General features: G+C 38.3%; 1 protein-coding gene across 2 annotated transcripts; it reads right to left on the reverse strand.

The window, feature by feature from the left end:
* Positions 1-880: 880 nt before the first annotated feature.
* LOC127807423 (protein NRT1/ PTR FAMILY 5.10-like) lies at positions 881-18046 on the reverse strand. Of its 2 annotated transcripts, none has more exons than XM_052345262.1 (4): positions 17722-18046; positions 17413-17630; positions 2433-2980; positions 881-1893 (listed from the first exon to the last, which is right to left on the reverse strand). In XM_052345262.1, exons 1-4 carry the CDS (start codon positions 17858-17860, stop codon positions 1077-1079), a joined length of 1722 nt encoding a protein of 573 aa, XP_052201222.1. In that variant the 5' UTR covers positions 17861-18046; the 3' UTR covers positions 881-1076. The 2 variants fall into 2 exon arrangements, with proteins under 2 accessions (XP_052201222.1, XP_052201223.1); XM_052345263.1 differs by lacking the exon at positions 17722-18046 and adding an exon at positions 16895-17339 and having other exon boundaries at positions 17413-17561.
* Between the last annotated feature and the right edge of the window lie 8687 nt (positions 18047-26733).

Below are 26733 nucleotides of genomic sequence, written 5' to 3' on the forward strand. Positions count from 1 at the left end.
TATTTTTTGCACTCGTATAAAAAATTTAGTTGATTAATGAAAAATAATGCAACTTCTGTCTTAACTTGTGTTTTCTTGGATTTGATATACCAACAATTTAAGATGGGTAGGGTGGGTTAAAGGACCGACACTCAAGGTAAAATATGACCAATTGAAATAGGAGTTTTTGGCTTTGCACTCTTTGGATGTTGTACATCCAACTGGGTGGCCCCCAAAAGGCTGAATACAACAAGGCTTGTCACCCACCCTCTTCGGCAATGGACACTAAATATAGTGTGACAGAAAGATCAGAAAATGAACATAATTGGCATGTTTTTGTAATAAATCTAAATTAGATGTTCCAAATGAAACTGACCAAAATGTAGAGCAGTTAGGCAACAATCCCATTATAAGCAAATCAAACTTCTCTACAACCGCAGCAGCCCTGCAACTCAATTGAAACAATTTAATCAACTCAATAAGAATATATATACAACATCATCACCTATGATTCTATCCAACACTCGTTCAAGCTGTACACTTGCTGAGACATGGATGATCAATATGATGAAAAGTACAAACTAATTAAGCATAACAAGACTCTCAAAGAGATAAGAGTAATTAACAAGATGTTCAAGGAAAGTAGTTGTTTTATAAACAACATTTTTATCTAGACCCCCCCCCAAAAAAAATTATAAAAGCATTCTGATCTAGACAAAAGTACTCGTTAATGGACAAACAGAGTCAATGGGCTCCCCTTTCTCTGTGGATAAAATTTTAATCTTCCAACTAATTCTTAATTTTTGATTTGTGAACAAACTATGTTCCATAAATGGTCAAAATATTTGTTAATTACACATATTATCCCCCTATCTACCATGGGTTCTATTAGATATGGTCATGTTCGAAGCGCGGATTCAAAAAGCCAAATGACATGTCAAATAAGATACACAACAATTCTGCAACTTTGCACCTAATATACACTGATACACAGCTTATTCAAACGGTACTTCAAATAATAACACCAAACAGAATATACACACACTGATACACAACTGATAAGGCCTGAGACGGTCCTTCAATGCCAACCAATAATTTCAGATTGTGCATTCTTTTCTGTAAATGTAAGTTTTTGCAAAGTACACATAAGCCACCAATGCCACTGCACTAAGTCCCGCAAGCAGCCAGTAGAAGTAATCGATATGTGCCCGGTTCAAGTTACTGGAAAACCAACTTTCTTGACCATCCCTACCTGTAATATTCTCCACAACTGAGATGAGAAAGCTGCTTAGGAAGCTCCCAACTCCGAAAATACTAAGGTACAGCGAGAGACCAACGCTCTTCAACTCACTCGGCATCTGATCGTAGAAGAACTCTTGCAGGCCGACCATGGTGAACACATCGGCTATTCCAAAGAATGCGTATTGAGGTACCAGCCACCATATACTCATTGGAACTGTTTCCTTGGGCTTATCTACAAGCCCATATTTTATAGCGGTTTCAAGTCGCTTGCCCTCAACCATAGCTGCAATCACCATAGAAATAGTTGAAAAGAGTAGTCCAGTTCCAACTCTTTGAAGCATTGTTATGCCCAGGGGTTCCTGTGTTATAGCTCTGGCAATGGCAACAAAAAGACGGTCATAAATTGGAATGAAAACGATGATGGATAGGCTTATAAAAGACTGAAGTGTAGCAGCTGGTATATCAAAGCTTGGGCCAATTGATCTGTCCATTGTAGCTCCTTGCTTTGTGAAAAAAGTAGAGGATTGTGCAAAGACAATGGCATATACCAAGCACGTGGTCCAAATTGGAACCAGCCTCAAAACTGCTTTCGCGTCTTCAACCTCATTGATACTACAAACTTTTCCTTCCTCCTTTGAACCATCTGGTGCAAGCAAGGCCTTATTAAGAAACCTGTAATGAACAGAAAATAGTTAAAAAAAATGTGAATTTTTAGTGTTTCATCAAATGTGAGACTGGTCACATTATTTAAGCCACACAATAATAGAATGAATACTCAAAAGACAGAAAAGATGCAGCCCCAAAACACCCAAAAAAAAAGAAATGTTGAAAACAATAATAAAATGAAATTTCAATTTAGTACATAATATGGTTCCATCAGTGAGTAGTAGAATAAAATGAAAACTAGAGGACAAATGACAGTCTTTAGACGGACCCACTGCACAGTATGGATCATATATCCAGAAAATGCAATAAATGAATGGAACATGTAATTCATCGCCCAAATATTAGACTGACATTCACAACAAATCACCTCACATGCCATAAGCCACACAGTGAACAACTTCCACATGTTGGTAAAACAAAACCATATTTTTCAAGAATGATATTAGTTATTTTTTAAATCATTTAGTGGACAAGAACAAAGAAAGAGGTTTTTTTTTTTTTTTTTTTTGTAGAAATCAACACAAGCTATAAAGTTACTCCCTTACTTGAATTGATCAGAACCCGGGTGAGGAAGTATTCCTTTAGCTTCCTCTTCCATGGCTATTGCTGAAGAGGTGGTGCGCCAATTCCTAGCTGCTTGAACAAAAACCCTACCAATTCTAATAATTGGGCTTTTTTCCTCACTTTTGATGCCAAACCTATATGTGATAGAACCAAGGAGGAAGATGGCCAGGGCAAAGACCATCATAATACAGGGGATCCCAAACCCTAGGCCCCAACTAAGATTGTCTTGGATGTAATTCAGGATCCAAAGCGTTGTCAAGGTACCAGCACACAAACTAAAATACCACCAATTGAAGAATGAGCTCTTGGCTTTCCGCTCTTGGGGATCCTGTGAATCAAACTGGTCAGCTCCAAAAGCCTGCACACAAGGCTTGTGCCCTCCTTGTGCAACTGCCACAAGATACAGGGAGAAGAAAAAGAAGACGACTTGAAGTTGAGGAGGAGAACATGGGCTGACATTGGTGGCATTTAGGCAATCAGAACTACTGAAAGATGGAAGCACAGCAGACAGAGTCAACAGCCCAAGTCCCTGTAATCCAACACAGATAAACATCATTAGCATCTGAGAGATGTCAACATCTGATATTTAATATCTCTGTGCTGAGAAAAAGACTAGTGGTTATTCATATCAATCAAGCCAGTATTTTCCAGTACTGAAAAAGTTCAGTTCTCAAGTTCTATCAGTAGTCTTACTGCCTTAGAGCTTTAGAGGTTAGGACTCTAAATTTAGATGATTAGACAAAAATGAAATCCAATTTGCCCTGAGTTGGAGCTATGGAATACAAAGCAATAACCAAACTCAGTATTAAACCATAAGTACAACACTTGAGACCCTTGGTTCAACTCATTATTTTTTATATCTTTCCACATTATTGCTAAACTGTTTCACACCTAATATTGCAGGTAATTAGCAGTAAATGGTGTATCCAGAGTTGCAATCTCCTTAAATTAATGGGGGAATATAATCTTACTGGATAAAACTTCTCCCATAAAAAATGACTCAGACAAAAAGAAACAAAGTGACTTAGACAAATCTTTTTTGTCAATAATGTAACACATTGTATGCTTTGTAAGAAAATATATATAAATATAACAATAAAATAGCAACAGTATAAGTATAAATGTGGAATAAGAAGATAGTGACCCCCCACTCAACTAACTAAACTAACTTGGAACTAAATTGGTAAAAATAAAGGGATCTAAATGTGACATGCGTGGTAAGATTTAAAAGAAAAAGAATAATAATGAATAATATTGGGAAGGAAAAGGGAGGAGGTGCCACGTTTACCCTTCAATCCTTTTCTGATTGTCAGGGAACATCTATTGCTTCCAACCTCAGGGCTCTACTTGGAGCATTGTTCTTTGACAAAATTCTCTATGTAAGGATGTTACGGGCTTAAAGAGAGGGAAAAACTGGGGGTAAGAAAATTATAGACATAGAAGGTAGCAAGAGTTGCATCTACAGAAAAGAGTGAAGGTCTTACTTTTCTGAGGCAAAACATTATTTTGCACGTTTATATTCACACTTTACTCTCTGCTGCTACAACATACTAAGCTGTCATTCTGTTTATGAAACAAGAAGGCTGCAAATTTGGCAGCAATGCCTAAGTGTATATTTCTTTTTGCGTGAGATCATGGTGCACCATGGAAACATGACTATGGGAGTGATCTGAATAAATTTGTGCCCATTATTGTGTGACTCTCCCTGCACCATGTCAGAGATTTTGTGTGTTAATGTGTATGCTTAAATAGCATTTTACTGAGTTGATATAAAACTAACTCATATATATGTATATTATTGAGACATTTCAGGTGATGCTCCACCATCTGAAAGATCATACTTGGGAGGAGTGGCTGTAGGGTTGATACGTGGGTTCTAATTTTATAAAGTGATCTGTTGTTGTGCTACTGTGCCTTTGTTTTTCCTTGAGCTGATGTATAGTAATGTCACACTCCTAGGGTTTACCTAGGGTTTAGAATGAAATTTGGAAGGAATTAGGAGTGAGAGAATAGAAACGGAGGGAGAATTCAAAAGAATAGAGGGAGAGTTCAGAAGAAACTAGAGAGAGAGAGACAGAATTCAGATTTCATTCATGAGCCTTATTCTCTACTTCTTTAGCTTATTTATAGGTTGTTACGTCCTTCCATTTAGTAACAAACTGAAATTACAATACTACAACAGCCTAAGGTACAATAAAGAAAAATACATGCAATAGAACAATTACTCTTATGCCCTTGGGATCGTGACAAGTAATGATTGCCAACTAGACTTCAATATGTACTGTTACAGTTCAATTGTTAAAGACTTAAGGTTGACCGTACAACTAGGCAAAACTAGGTCACCCATTTAATTGATGGTCTGACTCATTCCGGTTATTTAATTCTTCTAACATTTGATTCTCAATGGAAGAATTACCGAAGGTCACACATAAAGAAAGAACTATAGTATAAAAGGAAATATATACATATGTATATGTATATAATATATATGCATGTACATATGTATAGTCTTAGAACTCCAAATTATGTAAGTTATAGCTATGTTAGTCATGAAATTAGGAAAGTATATCTCTCTCTCTCTCTCTCTCTCATTTATAGAAACCCATTGTCACAACCCTAAGGATCCCCAAGGCTATCATGGTTAGGGGTGAACAAAAGTTCAGTTAAACTGAACTAATCGAACCGAACCGAAAAGTTTGGTCGGTTTGGTTATATTTTTCTTTAAAAATCGGTTATTCGGTCCAGTTCGGTTATATTGGAAAAAATAATCAAAAAACCGAACCGAACGTGTAGCAAATACCCCCTGGCTAACCGAACCGGCCAGCCCCCCCCCCCCCCCCTGCGCGTGCGCACGCGCAGACCGAACTGGCCACCCCCCTCACACAGGCGCGACACCCCATGGGCCATGTCTGTATCTCTTCGTTCTTCTCTCTCTCTATCTCTCTCTCTCGCCATTTCGTCTTCTCTTCTCTTTGAGTCTTCACAGATCTAGTCGGCGGCATTGCCTCATCTCTTCATCCCTTCTCTCTCCCTCCACCATCCCTTGCCGTCGCCGATGGCAAAGACAAAGGCTTTTCGATGCTTCGTAGATCAGACACTGGCCGAAGGCTCTTTGTCTTCATCTCTTCTCTCTCCCTCCACCATCCATCGCCATTGCCGATGGTGAAGAAGAAGACGAAGGTCGAAGACGAAGATGAAGACAAAACCGATGGTTTTTCGATAAGTTTTCCGGCTACTTCTTTTTTACATTGAAAGTTTGAAACCTAAATCTACTAAAATCTAACCATTAGATGCTTTTAATTTTTGGGTATGTGGGTCACCATGGTTGGGGGAATCCGATGATCGGTTCTGATCATCGGAATCACTGGCCGGCTAGGTGGTTGGCAGCAACACCAAGGTCGATCTCTTGGTTATTTTGTGTTCCAGTTTGATTTTTGGTTCGGTTCGGTTAGCACAGATTAGGTTTCGATTAGTTCAATTTGTTGGGGTTAGTCGGTCGGTTCGGTTCGATTACTGCATATGATTCGGTTCGATTTGGTTCGGTTCATAATTTTTGGTCAGTTCGATTTGGTTATAACCGATTGCACACCCCTAATCATGGTCATTATAATAGAAGTTAGTTACATGCATTATTATATTGTACTCTAGGTTGCTGATAATAGTTGTACTTCTCAATTAGATAGGTTGGAACAGCCTATAAATAAGTTGAGATAGTTAGAGAATGTATGCTTTCGAATTGATAATTGAAATCAGCTTTCCCTCTCATTAATTTCCCTCTAAACTCCCTCTTGTTTCCTTCTACTTTCTCCCTAATCTCTTCCTCTCTCTATTTTGTATGTAACTCTCCCTCATTTCTATCAAATTCTCCCTCCAATCCTTCTGTTATTGGTCTTAATTCTATCGGATCCTTCCGAATCCAATCCAAACCCTAGGCTAAACCCTAGGTACACAACAATTGGTATCAGAATTGTGAAGCTTAGGAAGTAAACCTATCTTTTAATATATATAAACCACTAAATTAAATTCATAGACTATACATCTATATATATATATATACAAATACAATGGGCCATGGGCCATAGGCTCTATCATAGGATTAACCCTAGACTATAATCATATAACTCAACACTCCCCCTCAAGCTGAAGCATATATATCATATGCACCAAGTTTGCTACAAATATACTCAATTCGATGACCCTTGAGAGACTTAGTGAAGACATCTGCTAACTGGTCATTGGAATTGACAAAATCTGTGGTAATACAACCAGATAAAATCTTCTCTCGAGTGAAGTGACAATCTATCTCAATATGTTTGGTCCTCTCATGAAAGACTGGATTGGAAGCAATATGTAATGCAGCTTGATTGTCGCAAATTAATCTCATCTGTGATATCTCCCCAAACTTGAGCTCCTGAAGCAATTGTTTTAACCAGATAAATTCACACGTTGCCAAGTTCACAACACGATATTTTGCTTCGACACTCGACCTAGCAACAATCTCCTACTTCTTACTTTTCCAAAATACTAGATTACCTCCAACCAGAACACAATATCCTAAAGTAGACCGTCTATCAGAAGGAGAATCTGCCCAATCAGCATCAGAATATCCAACTACTTGAGTATGACCTCTGTCTTCATACAATAGTCCTCTACTTGGAGCTCCCTTAATATACCTAAGAATCCGGACTACCACATCCCAGTGGCTATCACAAGGAGACTGTAAAAACTGACTGACAACACTAACTGAGAAAGAAATATCTGGGCGAGTAATAGTGAGATAATTAAGTTTTCCGACTAGCCTGCGATATCTTCCAGGATCAGCAAGAGGCTCCCCCTGTCCTGGTAAGAGCTTTACATTAGGGTCCATAGGAAAATCTAAAGGTTTACAATCAAGCATCCCAGTTTCTTCCAGAATGTCTAACACATACTTCTGTTGAGAGATAACAATACAAGAACTGGACTGAGCAACTTCTATGCCAAGAAAGTATTTAAGTAACCCCAAGTCCTTAGTCTGAAAATGATGGAAAAGATGTTTCTTCAACTAAATAATACCATCCTGATCATCACCGGTAATAACAATATCATCCACATAGACAACCAAGTATATACACCTCCCCTGTGATGTGTGTTTATAAAAAACTGAATGATCAAACTCACTACGAGCCATACCAAAGTCTTGAATGACAGCACTGAAACGATCAAACCAGGCTCGAGGAGACTGCTTCAACCCATATAGTGAGCGACGGAGTTTACAAACCTGCCCAGACTCCCCCTGAGCAACAAACCCAGGAGGTTGCTCCATATAAATCTCCTCTTGAAGCTCACCATGTAAGAAGTCATTCTTAATGTCCAGTTGATACAACGACTAGTGGCGCATAGCTGCTATAGAGAGAAATAAACGCACAGAGGACATCTTAGCAACAGGGGAAAAAGTATCACCATAGTCAAGGCCATAAACTTGAGTATACCCTTTGGCAACCAAACGAGCCTTGAGGCGATCAACCTGCCCATCAGGACCCACTTTGACAGTATAGATCCACCGACAGCCGACAAGAGATTTCCCAGGGGGTAAAGAAACCAAATCCCAAGTACCATTATAATGCAAAGCAGTCATTTCATCCACCATTGCTTGTCGCCACCCCGGATCAGAAAGTGCCTCACTAACAGTCTTAGGTACTGAAACAGAGGATAAAGAAGACACAAAAGCACAAAAAGGAGACAAGAGACGGTGATAGCTAAGAAAATTATAAATGGGGTGAGGATTGCTAGAAGAACGAGTACCTTTCCAAAGGGCAATAGGAAGCAGAACCTCAGAAGGAAAGACCGCGACAGGTGGAGAGACTGGAGCAGGATGTGAGGCAGCAGGAGTCGCTGAAGTAGTAGGAGATGCGAGAGAAGGCGCAGGAACAACATCTCCACCGGGAGGAGACCGAGGTTAATGACGCCGATGATAAACCTGCAATGGGGTAGAAGAAGGAACAGGGAAAATAGGAGCAGGAGGACTCGAGGGAAGAGGGATGGCCTCAGAAATGGGTTGACACTCGGAATGAGGCGAAGAGTAGAAAGGAGACGACTCAAAAAATGTAACATCCGCCGAAAGAAAATAACGGCGGGTGTCAGGAAAATAACACCGATAACCCTTCTGAAGGCGAGAGTAACCAAGAAAAATGCACTTGATGGACTGAGTAGACAATTTATCTTGACTGGGAGACAAGTTATGGATAAAACAGGTACAACTAAAGACACGGGGAGGAAGAATATATAATGGTTGATCAAGAAACAAGAGAGAGTGAGGAATCTGGTGCTGAAGAATCGATGAGGGCATCTTGTTAATGAGATAGCAAGCAGCAAGGACATCTTCAGCCCAAAAGCGAAAGGGGACATGATGATGTAGAATAAGAGTGCAAGCAGTTTCAATCAAGTGTCTGTTTTTACACTCAGCAACCCCATTATGCTGTGGTGTATATGCACAAGACGATTGATGCAAGATCCCCTGAGAAGACATAAAGGTAGTAAAGGGAATAGAAAAATACTCAGGGGCATTGTCACTGCGCAATACTTGGACAGAGGTATGAAATTGCGTTTTGATTTCAACACAAAAGGATTCAAAAATTGAGAATAACTCAGAACGATTTTTCATTAAATATAACCATGTGCAACGAGAATAATCGTCGATAAACGTTACAAAATATTGAAAATCCAAAACAGACACGACACAACTAGGACCCCAGACATTGGAATGAACTAAAGCAAACGGAGACATAGCCCGATTATTGACACGCTTTGGAAAAGAAGTGCGAGACTGTTTTCCAAGTTGACAAGACTCACAATGAAAAGACGACAAACTAGATAAACTGGGGATCATCTTCTGAAACTTAGCCAAACTAGGATGTCCCAAACAATTGTGGAGAAGAGCAGGAGACTCAGTCACCGAGCAAGCAATAGACGATGCAAGAAGGTTGAGATGATAGAGACCCTGTGACTCACATCCGACACCAATCATCTGTCCCGTACCGCGATCCTGGATAGTAACAGAATGATCATCAAAGGTGATAGAACAATTTAAGACACGCGTAAGTTTACTAACAGAGACAAGATTAAAGGGACAATGAGGAAGATAAAAGACAGAATCTAAGGCGGAGAAGGTAAGGGTTTGGCAGTGCCAATAGCTGTAGCAACCGCTTTGGACCCATTGGCTAATGTTACAGAAGGTAAAGAAATAGAATTAGTAAAATGAGAGAACAAATGGGCGACAGAAGAAACTGTGGATGAGGTTTGCTGGGACGTCTTGTACTTGAGATACTCATCATAGTCAGCCCTAGTGAGAAGGACAGATTGCGGTTGATGACCATCAAATGACTCAAATCGAGAACCATCAGCATGAGCAACATTAACACAAGAAGGGCGGCCGTGCAACTTATAACACTGTTCCTTAGTATGCCCCCAATTGTGACAATAGTTACACTTGGGGCGTTTGCCCCGACTACCACGATCTCCTCCCTGTTAGCCACTACTTTGAACCTATGAAGCCATGACTAAATGATCACCTGCAGAAGAGGGAGGCACCGTAGGAACAGATGAAACCCGAAGAAGACTGAATGATCACCTGCAAAAGAGGGAGGCACCGTAGGAACAGACGAAACCCAAAGAAGACGAGAATACACTTCATCCATAGTAGGCACAATAGGACTAGCAAGAATCTGATCACAAACAGGAGCAAGCTCAGGACCAATGGCAGCAAGAGTACACACCATGAAGAACTTATCCCGCTGAGTTAGATCATTTGCGGCAGTCTTACTAACAGGTAACAAGGAGTTAAATCCAGCTTTAATAGAGGCCATCCGACCAAGAAAATCAGGAAGAGTCAAACCTTGTTGTCGTAAACTGAGCAAATTAGACACCACTTAATACAGGCGTTGAATGTCATTAGTGTATAACACCTTGGCCTGAGCCCACAATTCACAGCACATGGTATAGTTAGTATAGATCGGATGAAGAGAGGGATTAATTGACTGCCACAGGAGACTGCACAACAGATCATCAGCTCTCTGCCACTCAGGTTTGTTTGTGGTCACATTCTCGGCCTTGGTAGTTAGATGATCCTGTAAGCCTTGACCCATACACCATAGTTCAACCGCCTTGGACCAAGAGATATAATTGGAACTACCCATCAACTTCTCAATAACAATGGCATCAGAGGAACACAAAATATCAGAAAAGGAGCCAGATTTACTAGTACCAGCCATGTTGGATAAAAGGGAGCCCTACAAGACAACAGATTTGAAACAAAAGGGTTCAATAAGCCAAAAAATAAAGGCTGGATGATCCAGCACAGAGAACAGGCACGCTGGAGCGACGGCAGATGGCGGATGCCGATGACCGGCGGCTGCGGATGACAGCAGATGGTGACGAAACCACTGGGGTTGGGATGGACTGAACGAGGCGAGTCCAATGGTGAAGATGGCGTTGCGATCGGAGCACTGGTGAAAGAGATTGGAGCAAAAACATCTCTGTGAACAGTGTGAGAGAGGCGGTGCGTGGCGGCGACAACGGCGACGATCCTTCGGAGGTCAACAGATCGGAGGCCGGCGAACGCAACGGTGATAGTGGTCTGTGTGATCGATGGCCGAACAGTGAAGACCCGCAGTTGACCAGTAGCGTGCGCGCGATGAAAACGCAGTAGGCAGCAACGGCGGTGGCACGACAGGCTGCGGCGGTCGATGGCGACGCGACCGACGATGTTCGTCGGTGATGTGGGCGGCTACAACGGCGGCAGCAGCAACGGCGGCGGCAGTGGCTAGGGTTTGTATGGTGGCTGCTAGGGTTTGTATTTTGGCTCTGATACCATGTGAAGCTTAGGAAGTAAACCTAGCTTTTAATAAGTATAAACTACTAAATTAAATTCATAGACTATACATCTATATATATATATATACAAATACAATGGGCCATGGGCTCTATCATAGGATTAACCCTAGACTATAACCATATAACTCAACAAGAACCAACGATTCTCAGTTGTGATTCTGTCGATTTTAGTAGTGAATTCGGCTCAAGTTGCAGATTGGAGGCAAATCAAAGTCATCGGGATCCTAGTGATTGTGACTGAATTGGCGAATTGTAGTGATCCACCGCGATCAACTGAGAATTGTGGATAGCCGATCCACAACAAGTAGTGCGATCGGAGCCAATCCATTCAGGAGATGGTGGTAGAGGCGCTTCTTAGCAGTAACTCTGACTGCCGATTCAACAGAAATTATCAAGTGGCATGTGAAGGCAAAGTAGTTTCCAGGGAATTTCATGTTTATGACAGATCCGAGTCCAAGTCTTGAAGGCGAATTCTGGTGGTTCCTGAGCTATTGGATAGTGATTGAGCAATAGCTGTTCCTTGGCAGTGGTTCGATTCGATTTGAAGGTTACTGAAATCAATTTCAGTGATTAAACCCAGGGTCTAGTGATTCAACGGAATCGGCGAGTTCAAGCATTCCAACAAGCTTGGTTGGTCTCTCGGTTGAGAATTAATTCTTGACTACGATTTAGGAAGTTGTAACAATTGGAGCTGGTGGTCCTCAGCCATTGAGTTGCGAAAGCATGATAGAGCAACGGAAGCATGATGAACCCTACCGAAGTGACCAAGCAGTGGATTTTTCGCGTTTCAGATCTAACTCAGAAGGAGACAAGGTTGATCGAAATTGACAACAAGCAGCGTAGGCGGTTCTAGGGTGCATTTCGATCGATTATTGGTTGTGATCTCTACTCGGAATTTGAAGGCGACCTCGATGAATTGATTCAACTGTGAATTCCAGCAATTGGTGAATTCAATGGAATTGAAAGTTCCAACAAGTGACCCACAGAGATCGGCTGAGAAGTGTGGATTGTCGATTAACAGCGAGTGACGACGCTAAACGGTGATTGGGTGAGGCACCGACTGGGAGGATTGTGAGTCACTATGATTGTGACTTTGACTCCGACGAATATATTCCTGCTGATAGTGGAAGCAAATCCAGGCAAGCAGAGGCGAATTCAGAGCAAAGCTGTTTTTGGCTACAAAATTGGATCTGGACAAATTCATGGAAGTGATTGACAGCTGTCGTAGCACTGAGGTTTGGAGTTCGGGAGGCGAGCTTCATCAGCGAGCTAGCCAAGTGAATTCCGATTAGTTCAGGCTATTGCCAGCCGACGTGGTTAATTTCCAAGCGAGAGAGCAGCCCTTGATTCGAATGTTCGTATTTTGAAGGCAAAGCAAATGAGTGACCCTCGACCACTAATTTCAGAGGTGACTGCAATTTGCCCCTTATTGGATTAATTTTAGAGGTGACCGTTGTGAGACAGTTACAAAAGGGAAGTGTGGGACTTAGGATGGAAAGAGCTCCAGTTTCTTGGCCTGTGGCTTGTCTTGCTCGTGAGATTTCCACCATGACGGGCAGTGCACGCATACGACCATGGAAGCCTCAATTGCAGCAGAAGAATGGTGCATTTTCTATGGGATGCCCCGTTCGTGAGAAGTTGGCCATGGCAAGCAGTACACACATGAAACAAGTGGAGTCTAAATTGCAGCAAAAGAATGTTGTATTTTCAATTGGATACAACAGAAATCATGAGGAATTTGGCTTAAAGTATCAAACATGGGAAAAGAAATTAGATAATCAGGTCAGCAGAATGCGTGAAGAGATTGGCAGTGTTATATACGAGGAGATATAGAATTTTTGGATGACATTGTCTAAAATGTATCAGGTCAGCCTTCCTATTGAATTCTTCGATAAACCAAGAAGAAATGTTTCAGATGATTATTGCAAAAGTTTTAACCAAGAGGAGTTCCTTAAAATGGAGTAGCCGAAGGAACAGTCAAGATGACGAAAAATTGATTCACTACTGACCTCCGATTTTGGGTAGAAGAAGTGCTTTGATTTAGGGGGAATTGACGAGAAAGGTGACTGTAATGACAGTGCTGGCAGCAACAACAGCAATTCCGAAGGTTTGATCTAGGGTGTTTGGGTAGAAGGAGAATTAAAGGAACACCTTGATTCCTTTGGAAAAGAAGTTCTTAATGGGGATGTTCCAAATGATAATCACAAAAGTCCAAAACTAGAGTTGAATGATGCAATTAGTCAGATGATAGGAATAACAGGAGGCAATAAGGAATTTTTGGAATTGGAGAGGACTTTTGCTGCTGTGATTGAGAAGTTAGAAGAAGAAATAACACCTCAAGGGGTAACTACCAAAAGGCTGCAAGAGGAAAATGGAGAAGTATTTGATGAAGTGACCAACGAAACCAAGCACAACTCGTTAGCCCTGGTGACTAGTGCATGGACTAAAGGATTGGGTGGTGTCCCGTATCAGAATTCTGTATGAAATGGAATTGATAGTGGAGTTCCTAAGGATAATGTTCCATTACCTTTGGTTTCAGATAATGTTGAGGATTCCTTAGCTAATGATAAGGTGAAGACAGCACTAGCAAGAGGAAGTCTTGCTGACCCTAAATGGTGTCACCGTGTCACTATCATTTTTGAAGATGATGAGAATAGGGGAACATATGTGGTAGCCGGTCGGATGGGTGAATTTCAGAATGATCATCATTTGAAGGTTTTAGGGTTTCAGGTTTCAACTGCTACCTACGACAAGGCACGGCCAAATTCATTAAAGGCACTTGATGGGGGATATATTGACAGGTTTTGGCATCATATTGGATCCTCAAACTACGAGTACCAGCAATCTTAATTGGGTAGCTATTGCAAACCCAAGGGAAATGGTTTATTACACCTTGGAGGTAGATGCAGCCTTGACTGCAATTGTCCTAACTGTGGTAAAAACCTGAGGTTTCGTTCCAATTGACGAGAACATAAGGGCAAAGAGGAATAGCCCTAGATGGAGAAAGAAAGAAAGAGAAATAAACCAGATAGAGAGCGTTGATATTGGATGAAGAAACAATGGCACAATCGTTGTAAGTTCTTGGGGACAAGAACTCTCTCAAAGAGGGGGGAATTGTCACAATCCCAAGGATCCCCAAGGCTATCATGGTCATTATAATAGTAGTTAGTTACATGCATTACTATATTATATTCTAGGTTGCTGATAATAGTTGTACTTCTCAATTAGATAGGTTGGAACAACCTATAAATAGGCTGAGGTAGTTAGAGAATGTATGCTTTTGAATTGATAACTGAAATCAGCTTTCCCTCTCATCAATTTCCCTCTAAATTCCCTCCCGTTTACTTCTGCTTTCTCCCTAATCTCTTCCTCTCTCTATTCTGTCTACAACTCTCCCTCATTTCTATCCAATTCTCCCTCCAATCCTTCTATTCTTGGTCTCAATTCTATCAGATCCTTCCGAATTCCAATCCAAACCCTAGGTACACGACACCCATGCATGCATGTATTTTACCTTTGGTTCTGTGAGTTACTTATCTTCTTCTTTCCAACTTAGGATAATTTCCTTTCGGCGTTTTGAACTTGCAGATAGTGGGAGTAATTGAATAGCCAATATATATATACTCACACACATGAGATGTGCATGCATATCACTATAATTTTCCCTGATACGGAAGGAGTCAAGCACAAAATGATAAATCTCAGATTTTTGTTTTTAGTCGTGACAAATAACATCAGGCCAATAAATGGAATATTGATTAACATGTAATTGATCGAACATTACTTGAAAATGGCTCTTCTGCTCAGAAACAAAATGTTCCTGGAAATTCTTGCTCTCATTGGACCATTTTTGACAAATATTTACTTGCCACCAAAGATTATTCAGGCTAACTTGTTTTATTTAAAAAGGCATCCTTTCTACATCTCAGGCAACAATCTTATTGTGACTGTTCATTATGAAGGGTGAGCATTCTATTTCAGAAGATAGATAGTTGGATACACAATGTGAGAGTGTCAAGGAGCTGTGTAAAATGGAGAAGTTTAAGAGGCCAGGTGAAGGGTAAAGCACTTCAACAAGAGATAGGGAGGCAACCAAGATGTCTTTTTCTGAATTTGTTCTCTTTTAGTTATTAATTATTCATGCATCAATCATAGTTGGTGCTTTCCAATTCCAAGAATAAAAAAGAAAAATACATTCCTATTCTCTGGTAAAAACAAATAGCATCTGAATAGTAGTCAAAAGTGAGTGCCTGGCTCACCTAGGCTGTAATGAATCAAAATCAAAAGAAAAATTGAAGGAAAGTGAAGGGTTGTCAGCAGGAGAAACATGAAAGGTCTCTCAGGGTAATAGGAAGAGTAAAATGAAGAGGAAAACAAAAAAACAAAGAAGAAAAGCACACACACCTGGCTCCTCCTTGTGTTGAATGCTGTTGATGTTGCTTTTTAGTCACTGTTGCACTGTTTCTCAGTTAGTGTTTTAGCTTTTCAGAATCTGCTAATTGTTGCTCAACAGTCACTATTTTGTTCTATAATATATATATAGTTCTAGACTTTTAGTCGATACTCAGTTAATATTTGCAACAAAAGAGTGATGTATGTTTGCTACAACTGTAAGCCCATTACAGTGTACCTTATAACTTCATATATAATATTATTTGTATGTTAATGTTATATATTATATAACTTTATATAGCTTATGTAACTTATGTTTTTTTGTGTGACTATTATATTATATTGTATGTTTGTTTGCTTTCCTATAAGTATTTAACATTGTTTATTTTTTATATAAATATTGAACATTTGTTATATAACTTATACTTTGTATGTTAATGTTATATCTTATATTGTCTGATTATCTTTTTTCATATTAAATATATTTTTTACTAATTTTTTTTTTAAATTTAGCGTCTTTCTTCAGTCAGGTGAGCGCTTTTTTAGTGCCTAGTGCCTTGGGTGATATAAGGTACATATCACCTTAAGGGCACCTTTCATTCTTGACTACCTTTCTGAACCATCATGGGACCAATCAGAGCTCCTTCATGTCTTCAGCAAGCAAGATTTCATGCCATGGACTAGGCAATAGTTGTTTGCAGATGATGAAAAGCTGAGAACAAGCAAGTACCTGTGTGGTTCAGCTACTGAATTTATGTTGAAGCATTTTTATGTTCAGTTAACCTAAGCTTAGCCTCAATTAACATGTTTCACTCTAATTTAGAGCCAAACACAGTTCCAATTAAACTTTGATGATATAAACAAATAATTGATATTAGCATACATCCATCCAGTGCATGATATGAAAATGCGACAAGGAAAGCCCAGTTCTTGGGGTAATAATGTTTCAATGACAAGGCAAGAGGGGGGTGGGGTTCTCCAAGGAAGCAATCATGTTGAAATCTGATTAATTTCCCCCTTCTGGGGAGAGTATTCATGAGACAAACACTATCCGATGCAGCCTTAGTGTATTGCAGTTCTATGTACAAAGAAGGAAAAAATCCAGGGGACCCTTGAATCAACTACAGTTAATAACTCAAAATAGCCTCACAAAATGATCTGTAAAACTAAAAAGATGAATCACCTTTTGCAATTCATTTGAGACACATCTTAGTAGAACAATCAACTGAAAGTAGCAGCGCATGATCATTTATGCAATTGCTGGCAGCCCGTATGCAGTTTAACATGAGACCCCAGGCAAAAGTCTACAAATTCAGTTAGAACTTACTACATCGTCAATTCTTCATTAACCTTGCACTTCGCCAAGCAAGCATAGAAAATTTCACGAGTCACCCCGCTTGCTTGAAGAAATTCCACCTCATCTATACTTTCTTTAAGATTCTTTTTTTTTTTCTTTTCTTTTAATGCTCGGCAAAGTCAATTTCTTTAGGAATTCCCTCTACATTATTTGTTTACCAACTATAAACTATAAATAATGTCAGTCTCCAATTTTAGTTGCTGAAAAAAGGGATTCCCGTAAACACTCTCCTGATTATCGTATTTCCTTCGCTATCATCCGGTCACTCCGCCTACATTTCACCAAAAACAAGGATTCAACTTTGAAAATGACAATAATGGCGGGAGCTGGAGAAAGTAACAAACCAGAATGTAGAGCAACGAAGAAAAAATAATGGTCCGGTATCGGCCAAGGAATGAATCGGCCACAAATGCTCCCAAAAGAGGGAGAAGCGAGGCGGTGCCGGACCAAGCGTTGACGTTCTCGGCGGCGGTGGCGGTGGACTGGCCGAGCGGCCCAGTCAAGTAGCTGATGAGGTTGGAGCTTATCCCGTAATAAGCGAATCTCTCTGCAACTTCCACGCCTGCCAGTGAATTACAGCCACATCTGAGTCTCAATTCAACAGCAATTGTAAAATTTGTGATTCTGATTCCTCTTTTGTGCGTTAACAATACCTATGATGAAAGATGCCGACCGCCAGCGGCCGAACTTGGATCTGGCGACAGGGCGGCCTTTGTAGTCGATGACGCCATCGACGACGTCGTCCAGAAGGGGAATTTCAGCCGCGTCGGAAGCTTCTCCGGTGACGGACATTTTCTCCCGTATAGTCGCCTCGCCAAACCCTAAAGCCACGAGACGAAACGAAGCTCCACGTGGGAATCGAATGAGAGAGAGAGGAGAAATTTCTTTCTTCACGGTTTGGCATTTTGCCGGCGTCCATGTGATTGCGGCATGTTGACTGGCTGTGGGCGACCATCCAATCTTAATTCCTAAATTTTAATATCATATCACAATTCATTTCATATTAAACAACCCCCCCCCCCATCCCCCCGGCGGCTAGCGGCGATGGCAACAATGCCGCACCTCAAATTTTTTAGTCGATATGTAAAACATGGGCCCAAATCATAATTTATATTTAAATTTTATTTTTTATAATAAAATATGAAAAAAATATTCATATGAATAAAATTTAAAATTTTCTAACTGATCAATTAAAAACTATTTTCCTTACAATTTTGAAAATAAAAATATTAATTTAATTTAATTTTTAAACTTAAGCAATAATAACATTAAACTTAATAAAATAGAAAGTTTCAATAAAAATTTACAAATGGAACAAAAGAGACAATTGGGCCCATAAATTGGCATAATAGTAAATTTACAAATGACAAGGGGACAAAATAGTAAATTTCTTTTCAAATTTATAGGCCCCTAAATTAACATAATTATAGGCCTTGAGACAATGGACTTTTTGATTTGTTTATAGGTCCGAGCTTGGATGGCAATAACAATATTCTTCTCCCTCTCCCTCACTACGAGTCCGATCTTTGTTATTTTACATCTAGATGATTCCAAATCCGAACAATTTGAATGGTGAAATTAATTCAAACAAGTAGCAATACTGTGTCATGCGATATCAACATTCATCAATTATATATCTTTTGCTTGTTAGTTGTAACCTATAAAATATCAGATATTATACTAATAATTCAATTAATGCTTTTCGGATCAAGATATATAATGATTAAGATAATCTTAAGAAGTAAATTTTTTTGAAATACATTGAAAAACATATTTATCATTTTTTCTTATCTATAATGTTTAATATATACTTATTTGGAGAGGCAAAGAGATAAATATATCTGAAAAATAATAAATAAGAAGTCACGTGACTTTTTTTTTCAATGGTCATCAAATAAATTTAACAAATACAATGAAAAAATCACATTTACTTAGAATATTTTATATATTTCACTTTTTTTCAGTCTATATATCTTGGTTAACAAACACTATCTAGTGAATAATCAAATTGAACATTTAAATGAAAACATAATTTAAAAAAGAATAACTAAAAAGATTTATTTACACATTCAAGTCCAACATAATAAACATTCTTTTCAAACATTATCATCCAATGATTTTTTTTTTTTTGGTGAGATCTAAGCATTCTAAAACAACCATAATTCCTAGATTTAATCAACTTTGGAAGATAATCTAACATAAAAAACAATAAATAACTAACTAGTTACAAATAATAAAAATTGCTTAATTCTTCCCCTATAGTAAACTCTAGATGACATGCATTAAAACCAATCTTGGATAGTGCATGGCGAAATTTTCACCGTCTAATTCGCAAAAATAAACACAAAAAATATAATAAGACAACGATATGATAAAAGAATTACATAAAGAAATTATCATATATTAAGAGTCAAATAACTCCTACATTGATCAAGTGTGCAACCTCCGAGTTGTCTTTTCCACTAAAATGATATATCAAACTCTTCATCTCAATCTTCTAATTATTCATTCAAATATTTGTTCACTTTATCTTTACTACATGCATTTCTACCAAAGTCACAAGCACTTCTATAATCCTTTCACAAGATTGTTTTCAAAGGTAGCAATCTTTCTAACTAATCTGTACCAAAATATGTAAAATGGTTTTTATGATTGAGTTTGTGATTGACTTAGTTGTTAGAACTTGGTGACAATCTTTTCATCTTAAAAGTAAAAAAATAAAATAAAATTGTGACAAAATTCATTTGCTATTAAATTTGAATTGCAAATTAGTAATGGATACTCTATCACAAAATATTTTATTTATTTTTTAAATTGTGATGAAAATTAGTAGAAATTTACGACTGAAGGTCACAGAATTGCAATTGACATTGCCCGCAAAATTTTAGTTTTTCTAAATAATTAATTTAAAAAAATGGATTTGCATTAGATAATTTTGTGGCAAAGCTATCCAAAATATTTAAAATATATAAAAATTAAATTTATTATTATTAGAAAATTTATATTAGAACCTGATAAACCAAAATATCAAAATTCCATGCATAAATAAAAAGAAAACAAAGTAAACAAAATGGTATTATTGCATAAATAAAAAAGTTCTTCGTTTAAACCATAAAATTATATCAAAATATAATATATGCCCATGAATAGGAATAGTGTGCCGAAAAATCTAATATCTACTCATAGTAGTTTGTGACAATCTTCCCCATCTATCATTTTACTCGTTAGTGTACGGATGGCCATGTTGTGATGATGTAACAGCACTAGACTTGGGGGTAATTCTACACTACCCGAATATCTCATATTAAAAGTTTACTGAAGCCAATTTTGCTGACAAAATTACCCCTCAACAATATTCTAAATTTTCATTGAAGGTTGTGCTGCAAGTTCTTCCTTATTCTCCCTCTGTCCACCGTCTCTCTCTCTATCTCCAACGTAACGTGCGTCCCCTCCACCATCGCGACGTGTGTCTCCTCTTGTCATCGACACTTCTCACCAGCTGTAATACCCCGAGAGGTCAAAGAAGAGTAGTATATATCGAGGATAAGTAAGAAAGAAAACAACACCTGCTGGATAACTTTTAGGCTAAATGTAGACAAAGAACTCCGGGATTAAGCGTGCTTGAACTGGGGAAGTTCGAGGATAGGTGACCCTCTGGAAAGTTCGCGTAGGCCCATAAGGGTAAGTTATTCTGGTCATTTTTATCGCTCAATGCGAGGTGTTATAAGTGGTATCAGAGCTGACTCCAGAACCTCTGAGTACGGTGGTGGGGCAAAGCTCAACGAGGACGCTGAGTCCCTAAGGGAGGGTGCGTGTAGGCACCTTAGGTGAATCCCATATCGGCCATACAAAGGGGGAGATGTAGGACCGGTTGTAAGGTCGCATGACGAGAATGTTATGTGAGAATGTAATACCTTGAGAGTCCAGAGAATAATAGTATATATCGAAGATAAGTAAAGAAGGAAATAACACCAACTTAATACATTTTGAACTGAATGTAGGCAAAGAACTCTGGGGTTAAGCGTGCTTGAACTGGGGAAGCTCGAGGATGGGTGACCCCCTAGGAAGTTCGCATAGGCCCATCAGGGTAAGTTGTTCTGGTCCTTCCTATCGCTCGATGTGGGATGTTACACCAGTAATGACGTCTCTCTCTCTCTTTCCCTCTCTCGCGTACGCGTGAGCATCTCCAGCGATCCTTCAAAGTGTTTTGGCCATCCTCGGTCCTCCAGTGCATGAGTTGTTTATTATATTTGTAATTTTTTGAATTCAGCCGATTCATTTTATTTGTATTTGTCTTAGTCGGTTAATTTTTCAGGCCTCTCACGTGTTATAGTGATAGATCTCACTGGTTTACAATGTCCTTTTGTTTGGCTTTTGATTTGATACTATGGTGCTTAACAATGGGGTTTGTTTGAGAAGTGATATCCTGTAAACAATAGGGTTTGATTTCTCTAGCAACCCTTCACATGTTATTTGTATTTGTTTGTTTGAGAAGAAATGGGGTTTGATTTGATACTATATTGATAGCCTATAAACATTATGATAAACAAAGTGATATCAATGGGGTTTGTTTGAGAGATCTTGCACGCGCATATTTCTTGAACATTATGGTAGACCAAGTTGGGGGTTGTTTTTAGTGAATGCAAAGGTAATGTAAGGGAGTGAATTTGGTGGTATTTTATTTCTTTATATCAATTCCTTGCCAATGCCTAAAAATTGCACTCGAATTGAAAACAAGTGAATTTGTTGGGTAGATTGTTTACATTAACTCCTCTTCTATTAATAGATTGTTTGCTGATTTGATTATTTTGAGTCAATAAATATCGTTTATCCTTTTAAACAATAGGAACTGTAACGATAACGATAACTGTTAATGAAATGAGTTTTTACTTAGTTAATTATTTTTCATGTTTTTAAAGAATGTTAGTTGAAAGTTGTTTGATTTTCTTTTGAATAAATTTAAACTAAGGGATATTAGTTACAGAAGATTATGGATAGGGTTCTTCCAGATTTTAAGGAAGGTTAGTTGGAATTTGTTTTGAATTTTTCTGGATATGACTTATATAAAAGCATAGGATGGCTATCAATAAACGTATAAAGGTATTTTTCCTCTAACTAACATATAGTATCAGAGTTGTACTTCTTAAGGGATCTGTGAGAGGGTGAGTGATCAATGGCTTCTACTAGTTTACCAGTTACAGGTCTTTCTCTGTTTACGCGAAAAATTATCACATATGGGTGATAAAAATGAAGGCTTATCTAAAGGCTTTAAGTTTATGGGATGTAGTTGAAGATGGAGTTGATCCTCCTACACTTGGTCTTAATCCAACATCGGCATAGATGAGGGCTCATGAGGAGCTTAAGGCAAGAAAACCAAGGGCTCTTACTTGCATTCATTTCGCACTTTCAGATGTGATCTTTACTAGGATAATGGCCTGCCAGACACCTAAGGATGTGTGGAAAAAATTGAAGGAAGAGTTTGAAGGCAGTGATTGGGTGAAGACTGTCAAACTCTTGACACTTAAAAGGGAGTTTGAAATGTTGAAAATGAAGGATGAAGAATCAGTCAAAGATTACTCATCCAAGGTTCTTGAGCTTGTGAACAAGATAAGGTTGCTAGGAGAAGCATTTCCTGATGAAAGAGTGGTAGAGAAAATGATGATAAGCTTTACTGTAAAGTTTGAGTCCAAAATTTCAGCAATAGAAGAATCTTGTGACCTTAAGACATTGATAGTTGCTGAATTGATAAGCAAATTACAAACTCAAGAGCAAAGATCAATTATAAGGGATGGAGAGGTGACTAAAGGGGCATTTCAAGCCAAGCAAAAAAGAAGACAATCTAAGTAGGAGTGGAAGAAATATTCTGGTGACAAGTCAAGTAAAGAAAATGCAGTTTCTAGTTCAAAGGAGTCTATGAACAAAGGAAAGTTTCCTCCCTACAGGTTTTGTCAAAGGACGAATCATCTAGAAAAATATTGCTAGTTTAAGGACAAGCCACCTATCCAATGTAGATTTTGTAAGAAAATGGGTCATATAGAGAAGAATTGCAGAGTCAAGCAAAACTAGGGCCAAGAAAAACCATTTCAGAAAGGTAACTATACAAAAGAAGAAGAAGAAGAAGAAGAGCCTAAAGCCAGCTTGTTCATGGTGCCTCAAAGTTCACAAATAGTAGGAAAGAAAATTTGATTCATTGACAGGGGTTGTACAAGTCACATGTCAAGGGATGAAAAACTCTTCAACCAGCTAGATAAAATTTTCAAGATCAAGGTGAAACTAGGCAACAATGATGTGGTTGAAGCTCAAGGAAAGGGTTCAGTGGCTGTGCAAACAAATGAAGGTACTAAATACACATATGATGTTCTCTATTTCCATGCCTAGCCAAGAATTTGCTAAGTGTTGCTCAAATGCTTCAAAATAACTATTCACTGACATTTAAGGACAAATGTTGCTTTATTTATGATTCTAATGATGTGTTGATTGCTGAATTGCCTATGGTTGATAAAATTTTTCCTTTGAATTGAAATTCTATTGGTGAACGAGTTAATTTTGTGAAAGATGATGAGTCATGGTTATGGTATAAAAGATATGGGCATTTTAACTTTGCTGCACTCACAAAATTGCACAGTCAAGGCTTAACTAAGGATTTGCCTGAAATCTTAATTCCTACTGCTGTTTGTGGCTCTTGTCAAATGGGAAAGCAGCATAGGCAACCATTTCCTACTAGTTATTCATGGAGAGCCAAAGAAAAGCTTGAATTAATACAATCGGATGTATACAAGCCTATGAAAACTGAATCCTTGAGTAAGAACAGGTATTTTGTGTTGTTTATTGATGACCTAACTAGAATGACATGGGTCTACTTTGTGAGTCACAAGTCACAAGTATTATCTGTGTTCAAAAAATTCAGAGTAATGGCAGAAGCACAGAGTTAAAGTAAACTAAAGATCTTGAGGTCGGATAATGGCATGGAATATAATTCAAATGAGTTTATAAAATATTGTGATGATTTGGGAATTAATCATCAATTGACTGTAGGGTACATTCCTAAGTAGAATGGTGTGTTGAAGAGGAAAAATAGGATAGTGGTTGAAATCGTGAGGTGCATGTTATATGAAAAAGGGCTACCTCAAAAGTTTTGGGCATAAGTAGTCTATTGTGCAGTTTATTTGCTGAATAGATTACCTATATCAACAGTGGATGGTAAGACACCAGTGGAGGCTTGGAGTGGTGTACGACCTTTAGTAAAGCATTTCAGAGTTTTTGGCTCCATATGCTATATACACTTATTTGCTGTCGAAAGAAGTAAGCTGGATTAGAAGTCAGAATCGAGAGTGTTCCTGGGTTATGCTCCACAAGCTAAAGGTTATAGGCTTTATAATTTGCAAACTCAAAAGATCACCATCAGTAGAGATGTGGTCTTTGATGAAAATTCTTATTGGAATTGGGAGAAAAATGTAGTTGGGTAGCATGCACTACAATCAGATACTTCAGTATTTCCAACTGCCAATACTGAAGTTGAAAATTCAAATTTTGAAGTGGTGAGCCAAGATGAAAATTCAAGTGAAGATTCAGATGAGTTGTCTAGAAGAAGAACCAGATCTATAGCTAAAATATATGAGAAGTGTAATGCTATGTTTCCTGACCCAACTTCTTACACTCAAGTTGCAAGATCAAAAGGGTGGATTCAAGCTATGAATGAAGAAATGACAATGATTGAAAAGAATAAAACTTGGAAACTAATCAAAAGAAGAGAGAAGAGAAATGTGATAGGGATGAAATGGATTTATAGAACTAAAGTAAATCCAAATGGCTAAGTGAACAAACTAAAGGCAAGGTTAGTTGTTAAAGGGTATACCCAATAGCTTGGAATTGATTTTAGTGACACTTTTGCATCGGTTGCTAGGCATGACACAATAAGGTTTTTGGTGGCTTTAGCAGCTAAATTGAAATGGAAGATTTTTCACCTTGATGTAAAGTTAGCTTTTTTAAATGGTGAATTGTAAGAGGAGATCTTTGTAGAGCAACCTGAGGGTTATGAAGTTTCTAGCACAGAAGAAATGGTATACGAGCTTTTATATAGTATTGTATGGGCTAAAACAAGCACATAGGGCTTGGTATAGCAAGATAGATACTTATCTCACTCATTGTGGTTTCAGGAGGAGTGAAAATGAAGCTACATTATATGTTAGAAAGGTGGAAAAGGAAAAGCTGCTAGTTGTATCACTTTATGTTGATGATTTGTTGGTAACGGTAAATGATGAATTGATGTTAAAAGAATTTAAGGGTGCGATGGAAAAAAAAAAATTGAGATGTAAGATTTGGGTGAGATGAAATATTTTCTAGGGATGGAAATTCTTCAAAGTTCAACTGGAATTTTCATTTCATAGGAAAAATATGCCCGTGATCTTCTTAAAAGATTCAAAATGGAAGGATGCAAAGCTGTTGCTACTCTATTGGCACACAATGAGAAGTTATCTAAGGAAGGAGGTAGAAAGAAAGCTAATCCTATTGTTTATAAGAGTTTGATTGGTAGCTTGTTGTATTTGACAGCTACCAGGCCTGATTTGATGTATACAGCGAGCCTGTTATCAAGATTTATGCAATCTCCAAGCCAAGTTCACTTGGGAGTTGCAAAACGGGCATTGAGATACGTTAAAGGAAGAGCAGATTATGGTATTTGGTATAGTTCAATAGAAAATGGCATGCTTCAAAGGTACTCTGACAATGACTAGGTAGGGAGTATTGATGATATGAAGAATACATCTAGTTTTGTATTCTCATTAGGATCAGGTGTATTTTCATGGAATTCAAAAAAACAAGATGTTGTTGCACAATCTTTTGCTAAGGCAGAATATGTAGCAGCAGTGGGTGCTGCAAATCAGGCTATTTGGCTGAGGAAAATAATGGCTGATCTGGAGATGGATGTAAAAGAACATTTGTTATTAAGGTTGACAACAAGTCTGCAATTTCTATGGCTCAAAATCCGGTTCTTCATGGCAAGTCCAAACATATTAAGGTGAAGTTTCATGCTTTAAGGAAAGCTGAGCAAAATAAGGAAATCAAATTAGAGCACTGCAATTCAGAGGCACAACTTGCTGATATTATTACTAAAGGATTACAAAAGTCAAGGTTTGAAGATTTAAGGGCACAATTAGGAGTCTTATAGAAAAATCTCAAGGAAGAGTGTTAATGAAATGAGTTTTTACTTAGTCAATTGTTTTTCCTGTTTTTAAGGAATGTTAGTTGAAGGTTGTTTAATTTTCTTTTGAATAAATTTAGACTAAGGGATATTAGTTATAGAAGATTATGGATAGGGTTCTTCCAGATTTTAAGGAAGGTTAGTTGGAGTTTGTTTTGAATTTTTCTGGATATGACTTGTATAAAAGCAGATGATGGCTATCAATAAACGTATGAAGGTATTTTTCCTCTAACTAACAATAACGATGAGAAAGAACTACGAAATATGCCATAGTTGTAGACAGTCGGGGCATTAGTTAGATGACTACCTGAAAAAATGGTGTTACTCAAACTGTGAACAGGGATTTGTAAGATGGCTAGAGGTGGAGAAGATGTCACCGAACCAAGGGAGGTTGTTCTTCTCTTGTGACAAGAAATGTGGATTTTTTAAGTGGGATGAAAGGGAATCAAGTGGACATGGCTCGAAT

The sequence above is a fragment of the Diospyros lotus genome, chromosome 8, assembly GCF_014633365.1.
Source record: "Diospyros lotus cultivar Yz01 chromosome 8, ASM1463336v1, whole genome shotgun sequence".
Lineage (NCBI taxonomy): Eukaryota > Viridiplantae > Streptophyta > Magnoliopsida > Ericales > Ebenaceae > Diospyros > Diospyros lotus.

Excerpts from the sequence above, each read along its gene's own strand:
- LOC127807423 (XM_052345262.1), bottom strand. The coding sequence starts at position 17,860 with ATGTCCGTCACCGGAGAAGCTTCCGACGCGGCTGAAATTCCCCTTCTG. Across the intron at positions 17,631-17,721 it reads GTCGGCATCTTTCATCATAG|GCGTGGAAGTTGCAGAGAGA; the intron begins GTATTGTTAACG and ends ATTCACTGGCAG. Across the intron at positions 1,894-2,432 it reads CCGGGTTCTGATCAATTCAA|GTTTCTTAATAAGGCCTTGC; the intron begins GTAAGGGAGTAA and ends TGTTCATTACAG.